The sequence below is a fragment of the Siphateles boraxobius genome, unplaced genomic scaffold (genome assembly GCF_051911475.1).
Source record: "Siphateles boraxobius isolate OS27281-9 unplaced genomic scaffold, OSU_SipBor_1 9, whole genome shotgun sequence".
Lineage (NCBI taxonomy): Eukaryota > Metazoa > Chordata > Actinopteri > Cypriniformes > Leuciscidae > Siphateles > Siphateles boraxobius.
Window position 1 is genome coordinate 10,311,501 of NW_027509219.1, and position 14,364 is coordinate 10,325,864.

The following is a 14,364-nucleotide window of genomic DNA, read 5'->3' on the forward strand; positions in this document are numbered from 1 at the left end:
TGATTAACGAATTAGGAAGTAATAGTGCACAGATGAAAGTGGTACTTCTATAACTACTATATTATTTTATGCTTCCCAGAGAACTACTGAAAATTTTCATAATTCATACAAAACTAATCAATAACCAATGCAGGATAAATGACTAGCACTACATTAACATTTGAACTGCTACCGTAAACGAATACACAAGGTTGTTTAAATTATCAATATGTAAGCTGTTAATAATTGGCCTATGCTGTCTATTTATCAACTGAATAATTTTAAAGAAATGGATTTTTAAATGCAGTTGTCGGGACTCGGGACCTTACTTGTCCTGTGGCCAATTTCCTGGCATTCCTTTGGACTGGCATTGAATCACTAGAGTCACGGTGACGACTGGAACATATTGAGTCATCAGCCATCCAAGTACCATATAGATTGAATTTATTATTTAACTTACCTCACAAAACAATTTGTTTTTATGTATGTCTCCTTGCATATATATATATATATATATATATATGTCTGTGTGTGTGTGTGTGTGTGTGTGTGTGTGTGTGTGTGTGTGTGTGTGTGTGTGTGTGTGTGTGTGTGTGTGTGTGTGTGTGTGTGTGTGTGTGTGTGTGTGTGTGTGTGTGTGTGTGTGTGTGTCTTGTGAGTGAGAAGATTCTACACTTTATTGGCTTTTCATTAGTAACTACTGTAAGAATCATGGGAACAAACTAGTAATGACTCAAGACTCAAGTGTTACTATACTTCTAAAGAAATTTTCTAAAAGTATACTCAAGTTCACCAAAAATCTCAAACGCTTGAAATTACTTTTGTGTTTGGTTGCACAAATCATGACTAGATCATGTAGTAACACTTGAGTCATTACTAGTTAGTTCCCATGATCTTCACTTTAGAATACGGATCCAAATAATTAGTAATTCCCATAAAAGTATGAAGTATGACTTTCATCTGTGCACTATTACTTCCTAATTTGTTAATCAGAGTTTCTTTTTAGTTAATAGTAGTTACTAGATTGTTAATAAACTTTTTCAGTAGTTCTCTGGGAAGCATTAAAAAAATAGTAGTTATTGATTAGTCAATGGTGAACTACCACTTTCATCTGTGCGCTATTACTTAATAGTTCGTTAATCAGAGTTTCTTGTTAGTTAATAATAGTTACTAGATGGTTAGTATTGTGTTACTCATTGGTTCTTGTGTAGTTATTCATTAACTAAGGAACCGTATTCTAAAGTGTTACCGGAAGTTCAATTCAGCTCCAAATATCCACATTGCCATTACATCTTTCATCTTTAATAAAGACAACAGTTATTTAAACTCAATCTTAAGAAAACGTCTCAGGTTACATATGTAACCCTGGTTCCCTGAGAGGGAACGAGACGCTGCGTTGAGACGCGGTGGGAACGCTCTGCGTGATTGCGCAGTGAAGCACGTGTATAATCAGTCCAATGGAAGAGCGAGACGTCATAGGCGGGTGACGTCATAGACCAGGAAGCTATAAAGCACACCAGAAAACAGACCGCGACAGCTTCTGAAAAAGCCTGAAGCAAGTCGATCAGGGCATGCAGGAAGTATGGCAGGAGAACGCAGCGTCTCGTTCCCTCTCAGGGAACCAGGGTTACATACGTAACCTGAGACGTTCCCTTTCAAGGGAACTCAAGCTGCGTTGAGACGCGGTGGGAACCCTATACCCACTACGCCATAATGAGAAATGCCCGTTCTGTGTGAAGTCCTTGCGCACACTTAGAAGTAAGCAGCCTAGCCCCGGGAGTGGAGAGGTCTAGGTCATAAAATCTGACAAATGTATGTGGTGAGGACCACCCTGCCGCATTTCAAATGTCCTGAAGGGAAACCCCTGAAATTAAAGCCTAGAGGCAGCCATACTCCTTGTAAAATGGGCCTGAACAGCCATTGGTGAAGGCTGTCCGGCCGCTTCATAAGCAAGTGAGATAGCCTCAACTACCCACTTGCTCATTTTCTGTTTAGATGCAGGGCAACCTCTCTTAAGTTATCCGAAGCAGACAAATAATTGTTCTGATATACGCCACTGAGCAGCTCTGTGGACATACGCATCCAAAGCCCGGAAAGGGCATAACAGATTCAGTTTTTCCTGATCTGGGGTATTAAAGGTGGAGGACAGAAGGCCTGGAGCACAAATGATGCATAGGTCAATGCATATTTAATCTTCTCGTGGAGGGAGCTCTGGACTGGAGTATGGTCTCCACGACCCCGGTCGAGAGACCTGAATCTATGAGCTGGGCCCCCTCAGAGGCCGAGCCCACAGTATCCATAACTCCAGAGCTCCCAGGAGCAAAGATATCGGGAATGCGTACAGGTGTAGCGTCAACCACACCTAATACATCACGTCCAGTCCAAGCGGAGCTGGATGCGTGAGGGAGAACCACAAATGTAAATGTAAATGTATTTTATTTATATAGCACCTTACATCGACCGATAGGTGAACCAAAGTGCTTCATAACAGATTAAACAACAAATTTAAAACAACAACACACCAATAACAAAGATACAATAATGAATGAGAAAAAAAATAAGAAAAAGATAAATGAAAAATAAAATCCATGTAAATGTGCCATCACATTACTAGGTACAAAACGCCACTTTAAAAAGATGCGTTTTAAGTCTTGATTTAAAAAGGCCCAGGTCAGTAACGATACACATCTCACTGGGGAGCTTATTCCAGAGCTTAGTGTCACAACTCACACACAAAACACGCACAGGAACAGACACCGGCTCAGGCACAGGAACAGACACCGGCTCAGGCACAGGAACAGACACCGGCTCAGGCTGGGCAGTATTGGCCTTGATGGTTGGAATGGGTGGTGCCGGCAGGGCAAGGAGCTTGGGCGGCGCCGGCAGGGCCAGGAGCTTGGGCGGCGCTGGCAGGGCCAGGAGCTTGGGCGGCGCCGGCAGGGCCAGGAGCTTGGGTGGCGCCGGCAGGGCCAGGAGCTTGGGTGGCGCCGGCAGGGCAAGGAGTATGGAGACGGCCTCTGGGCTGACTGGAGGCTCAGGAAGGACCTCCGGCCATTGTGGGACACAGGAAGTCCTCTTCCTCCTCCGTCTCCGAGAGCGAGAGGGCGCTGGGCTGGACGGGACCAGCGGTGAAGGATCTGGGCTGGACGGGACCAGCGGTGAAGGCTCTGGGCTGGACGGGACCAGCGGTGAAGGCTCTGGGCTGGACGGGACCAGCGGTGAAGGCTCTGGGCTGGAGGGGACCAGCGGTGAAGGCTCTGCGCTGGATGGGACCAGCGGTGAAGGCTCTGCGCTGGACGGGACCAGCGGTGAAGGCTCTGCGCTGGACGGGACCAGCGGGGAAGGCTCTGGGCTGGACGGGACCAGCGGGGAAGGCTCTGGGCTGGACGGGACCAGCGGGGAAGGCTCTGGGCTGGACGGGACCAACGGGGAAGGCTCTGGGCTGGACGGGACGAACGGGGAAGGCTCTGGGCTGGAAGTCGGGTCCTCTGGAAATACAGCGGGCTGCTCAGGCACGAACTCCAGGAAAACAGCGGGCTGCTCGGGCACGACCTCCGGGTTCTTGGGGGGGCTGGAGGTCTTCCCCGGTCTCCGCCATTTCTGATGGCGATGTGCAGGCTCTGGGCTTGACGGACTCAGCGGCGGATGGATCTCTGGGCTGGACATCACCACCCCAGGGTCGAGGAGGGACCGAAGCGGAGAGTAGTACCGGCGCTCACCTCTAGCACCTCCTCTCCTGCGACCTCCACGGGTTCCAGAAAACCTAGCCAGACGGGTTCCTTCAAAAGACGGTCCAATGGAAGGGGCCTCGGGAGAATGTACCGCCTCTTGCACGAACCCGCCGGCTATGATCTCCTCAGTCCTCCGGGCCGCCATGGCAAAATAATAAAATAAAGATTTGGGCCCCGACACATCACGAATTAAAAACAATAAAAATAAAACAATACACAACACAGGTAACAATGGCAGACGGCTAGCCACACACACGGGCGCCATCAATACAAAGGGCAATGCATTGTACAAACGATGCGAAAGGTCGACTTGAGTTGACCGAAGTCAACTTGCTGACTGCCCGGTGCTGATGTGTAAACAGCAATCTAGGGACCCGAAAGTGTTGCGTTCGTAAAGACTGTACCACCGTCGGAACTATCGTGTTGTACTGAGGGTTTTTGATGCAAATTATGAACCTTTCGTTCTGCCAGGATTTGTTTCGTTGTCTGGAAAGGAAGAGGATCGGAGAGAAATCTCTATTCTCCGAGATACTGGTGCCATGCAATCTATTATGCTGTCTGATGTGTTACAGTTCTCTGATGTATCATATTGTGGCTCAAACATTTTGATTCGTGGGATAGAAATGCAAGTAGTGTCTGTTCCTTTGCATAGTGTGCATTTACAATGTACACTGGTTTCAGGGGTCGTGCGAGTTGGAATTCGTAGTTCACTCACTGTAAAAGGAATTACACTTATCTTAGGAAACGATTTGGCTGGAGGAAAAGTTTTGCCAGCTCCCGAGGTGACTGACGTTCCGTATGTTTGTCCAATTGTTGATGATGTCATTAATTTGCACCCTGAAGTGTTTTCTGCTTGTGGAGTTACTCGTGCTCAGTCAGCTAAAACAGGGCGCGAAGTTGATTTGGCTGACTCGCTGATGGGATCTGTCTTAGCGGATGATGTGAAAACCACTGAAACTAAGATGGGTTTTGGAAGCGTTCCTAAGGTGAGAAATTCAGAAAATTGGCTAGAAAGTTTGAATTCGTTAGATCTACCCATTACTCGCTCTCAGATCGTTATTGCACAAAACGATGATCCCTCTTTGAGAAAGTGTTTGTCAGCTGTAATTAGCTCTGAGGTTGCTAAGAAAAGAAATATTGCATACTTCGTAGACAATGGTTTACTTATGCGTAAGTGGTGCTCTAAGGTTGAGGAGGATTTGGATTGGAACGTGGTATATCTAGTGGTAGTTCCAATCAAATATCGTTCTCATGTATTGTGTTTGGCGCATGAACATTTGCTTTCGGGACATTTGGGGGTAACGAAAACTTACGATCGTATTCTTCAGCATTTTTTTTTAGCCTGGGTTGAAGCGAGATGCTGCAAAATTTTGTCGTACATGTCATACTTGTCAAATTGCAGGAAAGCCGAATCAGGTTATCTCACCCGCTCCACTGTCTCGTTATCCCGGTTATAGGAGAAGCGTTTGAAGAGGTACTGGTTGATTGTGTCGGACCATTACCGAAAACGAAAGCAGGTAATCAATATCCATGTACTATAATGTGTAGAGCGACCAGATTTCCCGAGGCTGTTCCATTGCGGAAGATAACGGCTCCTGTTATTCTGAAAGCTTTGACTAAGTTTTTTTCTACTTTTGAACTTCCGAAAGTTGTCCAAACAGACCAAGGTACAAATTTTTGGTCGCGAGTTTTTACCCAAACGCTAAAGTCTTTGTCCATCGAGCACCGAGTTTCTAGTGCATATCACCCAGAGAGCCAGGGTGCGATCGAAAGGTTTCATCAGACCTTAAAAACCATGCTTCGAAAATTTTGTATGGACACAACTAAAGATTGGGATGAAGGAATTCCTTTAGTATTGTTTGCGGTACGAGAGAGTGTGCAAGAATCGCTCGGTTTTAGTCCGGCCGAGTTGGTTTTTGGGCATACTCTTCGGGGACCGCTAAAGGTTTTGAAAGATCAGATGATGGAGAGTACAACAGAGAAGAAAACGAATGTCCTTGATTACGTTAGTCGATTTCGAGAGAAACTGCACAGTGCATGTGATCTTGCGCGTAACTTCTTGAAAAGTGCGCAGTCGGAGATGAAGGATCGATTTGACAGGCACGCTGTTGCACGGCCTTTTCAGCCTGATGACAAGGTAGTAGTATTATTGCCGATACCAGGGTCTGCATTGTCTGCTAGATTTACTGGTCCGTATAGCATAGTTAGGAAACTCAGTAATACGGACTATGTTATATCCACTCCCGAAAGAAGGCGTAAGATGCGTGTTTGTCACAATAACATGCTTAAAGCATATTATGCTCGTGATGATTGTGCACCTGTTAAACAGTTCCCAGACAATGCAGCTGTTTTAATAACGTCTAAAGTTTCTTCTGTTTTAGAAGGTGACCTGAATGAGGATGAAGATGGACTGGTACTGAGAAATACTCCTCAACAATGTAGTAAATTGGGAAATTCCGCTATTCTGTCCAATCTGTTTTCTCCTTTATCTTCTCTACCTAATGGGCAAAGGTAGGACGTGGTTGCTCTCATTACATCATTTCCCGTTCTGTTTTCTGATGTCCCATCCCAGACTGGCGTGTTACAGCATGATATTGATGTTCGAGATGCAAAACCGATAAAACAACATCCTTATCGAGTTAACGAGGTTAAGAGGTCCGCAATGAAGACAGAAACTGACTATTTGTTAGAGAATGATTTAGCTCGTCATAGTTATAGTCCGTGAAGCTCCCCATGTCTTCTCGTCTAGAAACCTGATGGTTCTTTTCGTTTTTGTACGGATTACCGAGTCAATGCTGTCACCGTGCCTGATTGTTATCCGCTCCCTAGAATGGAGGATTGTGTCGACAGTATCGGTTCCGCTAGATTTGTTAGCAAACTTGACTTACTTAAAGGGTACTGGCAGGTACCATTGACCCCACGTGCGTCCGACATATCTGCGTTCGTAACTCCGGATTGCTTTCTACAACATCATGTTATGGCGTTCGGGTTACGAAACGCACCTGCTACGTTTTAGCGATTTATTCAAACCGTTCTCGCAGGGGTACCAAATTGCAAGGCATATTTGGATGACTTGGTGATCTTTTCTAGTGACTGGAAAGAGCATATGTCTTTGTTGCGTACTGTGTTCGAACGTTTAGAACGTGCGTCTTTAACACTTAACCTTGCCAAGTGTGTGTTTGGTCAAGCCACTGTGACCTATTTGGGAAAGCATGTAGAAAATGGGCAAGTAAAGCCGGTAGATGAGAAAGTTGCTGCTATTAATGAGTTTCCTGTTCCTGTTACACGGCGAGAGTTAAGACGATTTTTGGGTATGATTGGTTACTACCGAAGTTTTAGTAAAAATTTTGCTACGGTAGTAACTCCTCTCACTAACCTCCTCAGCCCTAAGCAGACTTTTGTCTGGACTGATGAATGTCAGGTTGCATTTGAAAATGCTAAGGCTTTGATGTGTGCCAGTCCAGTTCTCGCAGCCCCACAATTTGATCAGGCGTTCAAGCTGAAGGTTGACGCGAGCTCAGTTGGCGCTGGAGCAGTCCTGATTCAGGAGGGTAAGAATGGTGTGAACCATCCAGTTCGTTTTTTTTCTCGAAAATTCAACAAACATCAAGCAAATTATTCTACCATCGAAAAGGAAACCCTCGCTTTGCTATTAGCTTTACAGTTTTTTGAGGTTTATTTGGGTTCTTCGAATTTGCCTACAATTGTGTTCACTGATCACCATCCCCTTGTGTTTTTGTCCCGCATGTATAATGCAAACCAACGATTGATGCGCTGGGCTTTGTTTGTAAAGAATTATCATTTGGAAATCCATCATAAGAAGGGTTCTGAGAACATCCTTGCTGATACTCTGTCTAGAGTTTAAAATGGGTATGTGTGTTTTCGCTTGGCTATAATGTTCAGGTTTTGTTTTTTTGTATCAAACTATGAGTTTGATCTTAAATGTGGCGGTGTTACATCCTCTGGGAAGTTTTATATTGTTTTTGTGTGTTCTGTTTTTTTTTTTGGTCTTCTCGCTCTTTCTCTCCCTCTCACTTTCCTTTTCGCAGGTCGTAGATGATTGGCTGTTCCTCTTGTCAGTCATCTATAACGAGTTGAGTTGGTGGGAGGCGGGATCTTCATTAGCGGGATGCTTGACACCTGGAGAAGCCCTATTTAAGATACATGTTACCGCCAGCAAGAGAGAGAGATTTTTGGTTTTGCTTTGAGATGTTTTGTTTTCTCTTCGGTTGATTTTAGTTCTGTTAAATGTTTGTTTTGTCTGTCATGTTACGCTTGCCTTTTGTTCCGAGTGTTCCCTGAAACTTCTCATTCGTGAGCTCTGAGTCTGTTAAACAGCTTTGCAAAGCTGGGTTAAGCGGGAAGGAGGAAGGGAATAGGTAAGATTGTCACGTGACATACATTTTGCACACTTAGTTGTTTCTTTTGTCTATATTCATTAGGTTAGGGATTTGTGCCACCCCCTGTTTTTTTGTTTTCATTAGTCAGTATAGTTTATTTACGATGTCTCAGACGTTGAAGACTTTTTCTTTGATCTTTTGTTTTAGTTTAGGTTTAGAATGGAATTGTTTAGTTAGATTCGTTTTGCTTATGTTATTTTCGTTTGTTTGGCACAAATCCTGTTTTCCCTTTCTTCCTTTTTGCCTTGTTCACATGTAATATAAATTACTTTATCCTTATTAAATTACTTCTTATTCTATTTTTGGTTGTGTCTCTCGTGTTTCTCAACTCATTCAGTGTTCAATAGAGACGTATGTCTGAACAGGTCTTGTGTTCCCCTTCCAAAAATCCCTAGACGGGTGAGAGCCAAAGAAGGGTTGTAACAGTTTGATTGACAATTTTATTGATCACTGAGATAGCATTGACTTGGAATTAAGTTGACTCAATATAAAAATTAAATTTGAAAAAGTAGCTTAGAAGTAGTAAACAACTTTTAGCCATATTGCTGTAGCTTAGCTTGCTACATTTCCCAGGGTGGTAGCTTCAGTGTAGTGAAGCTACATTTAATGTAGAGTAACTGCTAGCTTAGCTCACTAAATTTTCTAAGTAGCTTGCCCAACATTGCGTCCCAACCCCCGCTGTCAGATCCGTCCCAACATGCGAGTCGCCGCCGTGCCTCAGCAACCGCAGGACCTGCACGGGTAGCGCGAACTGAACCGTCCACCTCGAAGAACGCCCGGCGGGAGCGGAGCGTCCTCACGGACAGCTTCTCGCAATGCTCACAGTCAGCCCACTCAAGAACTGACTGTGGCATGCTCCACTCCCAAATAGTAACAAAAAGCTGTTATGTGTGTCCCCACCCGTGATATAACGTGGGCAGGGAACAACACAAAGCTGCTTGCTCTCTTTTGCCATAATATATATATATATATTGCAACTTGACAGACAACAATAAATATGACTAGGACAGAATAAACAGATCGCTTGCTGAAGGCACAGAAGCTGTCGCGGTCTGTTTTCTGGTGTGCTTTATAGCTTCCTGGTCTATGACGTCACTCGCCTATGACGTCTCGCTCTTCCAATGAACTGATTATACACGTGCTTCACGACGCAATCACGCAGAGCGTTCCCACCGCGTCTCAACGCAGCTCGAGTTCCCTTGAAAGGGAACAATGAATACAGAGTATCTGCAGAGTTTTTAAAATCAAATTTAGGCTTTTATGGACTTTATTTTAAGACCTGCAAATAAAATGAATGCCATAAAAGGGTAAAATTATTGTATAACGGCCTGTGGGTTCTATCTACTGTAATTGTAAAAGGTGTTACTCACACAAAATGTAAATACAAGTATGCTGTTTGTGTTAAAGTTAAATTATCTGATCAATGGTTGGCGTAGATATTGAAACTAAACTAGCCTTTGCCAACAGGGTTGGCTTTTTGCACTCGGTGTAAACAGATACTGCCTGAATGCAAAGTGTTAAACAAATGTAACCTTAATGTGCTTGTTCAGTTGACATTTTACAATGTTAAGACATACAAAAAATCCAGATAAAAACGTATTTAATATGTTTGCCTGAAACTGTTAGCAAAGGCAGGTGTGTGCAGTTTTAAACATAGCAGCACGGCTATAATAAAAACACAATTTTGTTCAGTTTTGTCAGTTGTGGTGTTTGCAATCCTTCAGTTCTTTCGTCTAAATTTCAGAGTGTTCCTGTAAACTCAAACACACCGGAGCTTGGCATTAGCCAAGGTCATGGGTTCGATTTCCAGGGAATCCATTAACTAATTTCTAAGAAAGAAAAAGAAGGCAATATATACCTTGAAAGCAATCTTAAGATGTTAGGCATCTAAATGTCAAAACAAGGCTGAAATTTATATTTCCTGGTTTCTCAGAAGCAGATGTCATATTAATAGAAAAAGAAAGAGTCCAGAATAGCTTTTCTATGACTTTCCAAAAGAGGGAAAAACATAAAGGCAGATGTGAGAAAATTTTAAATTTGCCATCACTCCTTCAGCTGTTGTATTCGAAACGGTGCCGCTTTAACCAGTTTTTTATCATTTAATGCAAAGGTAAGAAACATTATTTATAAAGATCTATCTATCTATCTATCTATCTATCTATCTATCTATCTATCTCAAAAGCTTCTACAATGCGTTCCTTGAAGTTTAACACGGTTTAAAATAAACACTTATACACAGATTACATTTTCCATTCACTCTTGTGACTTCATCATCAAACTGGCTTTCCAAATTAGGCACTTTAGCATATTTAAATGCAAATGAGCTTATCTTTTTGTACTGTGTTATCAACACTATTAGGAAACAATAATGTGAAACCCTGTTGAAAGTGCATTACTCCGAGTCTGAACTCAGCAGTGAGCTTCATGGCTTTGTCACTGATTGTGCCATTGATCCTTGCAATAAACATCTTAATGAGTTTCTTTGTTCCTTTCTCATCCTATCTCTCACTCTTTAGTGATATGATGATTTAAACTGAGTCTATACCATACCCTTTTTTAAAGCTTAAAAACTGCTGAGTAATTAAATCCTTGTAATGGTTATTACTAAGGACAAAGTGCAGCTGGATTTCCCTTTGCCTAACCAGCATGTGGATGATGTAACTTCATGTTTTAGCCAATGGAAAGTACTCTGCTTATCAAGTTACAGTAGATAAAATAAATAAATGTCACTGGAAGAGAACGGAGGCAGGACTGCTGGCTCTGCGCTCAGTTACAGTCAAAATGAAGAATAAGTCTACAAATTTGCGTGTGCGGCTCCCTGTACTTATTTTTGCATTGGAGGTCATGATAGTGGTCCTCTATGCTTTCTTTGTGACGTACGATGATCAAGCTAATGCACTTTTCCAGAACAACGAGACACGGCCCATGGAGAATTCATTATATCATAACTATCCATTTTTTGCTGACATTCAGGTGATGATATTTCTTGGATTCGGCTGCCTTCTGGCCTTTTTCCGGCGCTATGGGTTTGGTGGAATGGTTTTAAACTTCCTAATCGCCACATTTACCATTCAGTGGGCCATTCTGGTCCAGGGCTTCTTTCAGTTTTACTATGATGGGAAGATTCATCTTAGTGTGCTGAATCTGATCAATGCTGAGTTCGCCTGTGCTGTTGTGCTGATTTCTTTTGGAGCAGTGCTGGGAAAGACGAGCCCTGTGCAACTCCTGGTAAGTTTATAATTTTTGCAGCAGGTGGTTTGATATTAGATATTGCAACATTTTCCATTGTCCATCGCAACACTTCTTGATTTCACTAAAAAGATACAGTGGAAAGATGTGGTGAACATTCACATTCAAATTCATTATATTATATTATATCCATTCACAAAAAGTAAAAGGATCTGCCATGCATCAAAAACTCTAAATAGTTTCTATACAAGGTTTACTGCCTACTGCCCAAATCATCTTCCTTCTAAAGCTTCTAAACTCCTTTGGGAGTTCCCTACATAGGCATTAGGCAGCATCTCTGTGTGAGATACTGTTAACATGTTGTAACACTTGTGAAAAAGAAGAACACTATAAGACTTTATTAAAAAGTAAAAAATAAAGGTGCATTAAATGCAATTAGCTAAACTTTAGTGTTTTGCTCAACTTAAGACTAAAGTACATCTCTATATAATTTTATATTTGTCTTTGACATATTTCTGAATGTAGTAATTGTAAACTAAAATATTCTACTGGAACTTGTGGTCACCCATTAGATTAGGGTCCAATTCTCACTATTAACTAACTATTAATTTGACTTTTGCCTCAAAATCCTAATTACGGCTTATTAATAGTTAGTAAGGTAGTTGTTATGTTTAGGTATTGGGTAGGAATTGGATTTGGAATGTAGAATAAGGCCATGCAGAATAGGGCATTATGATGTGCTTTATAAGAACTAATAAACAACCAATATGCTAGTACCATGCTAATCAGCTACTAGTTATAGTGAGAGTTGGACCTATATGAAGCCTTAAAATGCCATCTATGAAGGCAGCACACTAGGTTTTGGGATGGCTCATTGTGTCACACTTTTGTTAGTAGATTTATGTCAGCAAGATGAGTCATTTTTACATATTTTACATCTTCAAACTACATATTGTGTATTGTTTATAGGTGATGGCCTTGCTCGAGATCCCTGTGTTTGGTATCACAGAATGGGCCGTCCTGAAATACTTGAAGATCAATGACGCTGGTGGCTCCATCCTCATCCACATTTTTGCATGCTACTTTGGACTGGGTGTCACCTTTGTCCTCTACAGACCAAGCCTAAACGAGGGACACCCAAAAGAGACGACGAGTTACCAGTCGGATCTGCTATCTGTCATGGGAACCCTGTTCCTCTGGGTGTTCTGGCCTTCTTTCAACTCAGCGCTGACCTTCAAGGGTGACGACCAACACCGAGCCGTTCTGCACACGTTCATAGGTCTCAGTGCCTCTACAATCACCGCCTTCGCCCTGTCCAGCATGCTCAGCAAGAATGGCAAGATCACCATGGCGGATGTGCAGAACGTAACGTTGGCCGGTGGTGTGACGGTTGGGGCCTCGGTGGACATGATGATTTCACCGGCCGCTGCTTTTGTACTGGGGATCCTGGGATGCATTGCGTGCATGCTGGGGTACAAATACCTAAGCCCATTCCTGGCGTGTCGGCTGCGGTTGCAGGATCAGTGTGGCATACACAACCTGCACGGTCTAACGGGACTCATTTCCAGTCTAGCAGGAATCTGCGGCATCCTGGTGGCGACCGAGGAAACGTACGGCCCCAGTCTCTACCAGACCTTCTCTCATCGGGCTCCTCCAGAGGGAGACCCTCTGCTAGCAGAGTTGCAGGTGTTTATCCCGGACCTGGAAGCGGGATTGGGTCGGAGCGCCAAGGAACAGGCGCTCTTTCAGGTGGCTGCCGTGTTCGGGACCATTGCTGTTTCGGCAGTGGGAGGTGTGCTGACTGGGGTTGTTCTCAAACTACCGTATCTTGCTTCTCCCAGTGATGAGAAATGTTTTGATGATGAGCTCTTCTTTGACGTTCCTCCAGATTACAACTGCGTAAACGGGCAGCAGGATGTATGTTCTTGCGTTCACAGAGACACAAACAAAACTGATGTTGATTGAAAACAGCAGCACTTGAAAATGACTGATTTGATAAGAGCATTAAATAAGAAGAATTAATCTCAATGTTGAACTAGACCATAAAACATTATGGACTTTAGAATTGAGTACTATGTAGCTTATGTTTTAAAATATCTTATTTTAATATTTGACAGGATATGGTTCATATACTGTGTGTATCAAAATCTATGCTTGATTTTGATTAAATGTATGTATTTGTAAAAAAATTAAATATGAATCATAAATATTTCTAATACCATTTCTAATTTTCCATTAATACATTTTAAATACCCCTTGTGACAAATAGGTAAACTTTTGAATACTTTTAAAAAGAGTACTGATTTTGGAAATAATATACTTTAAAACAAAATACTGCAAACTGAATGCAATGTTTTTTGATACCTAATTGCATGATATATGAAATTAAATTAGTATTTAAATGCAGTTAGCTTAGTCCCTTTTGGCCCACATTTTGTATATGTAATTTCATAATTACTTCTATTAAAAATGGTTTATGGTTACATTTATTGCTGAATACTGACAAGCATATGTGCAGTAAACTAAAATATACTTTAATGTCATTTCTATTGAAAATTGTATGTCATGTATATTTAGACATATTTATAATTACACATTTGCAAATTGCAAGTAGGTACATGTAAAAAAAAATATTAACTTTACATGTGCTTTTGTATGTTAGTCAACACATCAAAATAATTGTATTTCTTTAGAGTATGACAAAAAATTATTAAATCAATGATTTAAAATGTATTTCAAGGTCAATCGTTTAATTTGACCATATTATGTTTTCTTTTTAAAAGTGTACTTCAGTGTTTTGTCATGAAAGTCATAGATGTAAACTCTATTTAAGTTCACTTAAGAGGCCATTTACTTCATGGATATTATATTAGCAAGCTTTTTTGTATTTTGAGTGCAGCCTTAGGAATCTATATTTCTCATTTAGCAAGTGTTACCTCATTGAACAAAAGATAAAAAAAGGACTAAAGTTAAACAGTTAACAGGCCAAAACTGTGAAATATGAAGTTTACAAGTGATAAATGCTATCTTGATGAAAAGTTATAAATTAACAGGTTGATTATATT

General features: G+C 42.0%; 1 protein-coding gene across 1 annotated transcript in view; it reads left to right on the forward strand.

Moving 5' to 3' along the window:
• Positions 1-13,393, forward strand: part of LOC143732008 (solute carrier family 12 member 5-like) — a 138,860-nt gene extending 125,467 nt beyond the window's left edge. Inside the window, exons 26-27 of the mRNA XM_077222634.1 lie at positions 11,017-11,338; positions 12,269-13,393. Of these exons, the coding sequence (XP_077078749.1) occupies positions 11,017-11,338; positions 12,269-13,264 (1,318 nt within the window). The 3' untranslated portion in view covers positions 13,265-13,393. The remainder of the gene's footprint in view (positions 1-11,016; positions 11,339-12,268) is intronic.
• The last annotated feature ends 971 nt before the right edge of the window (positions 13,394-14,364 follow it).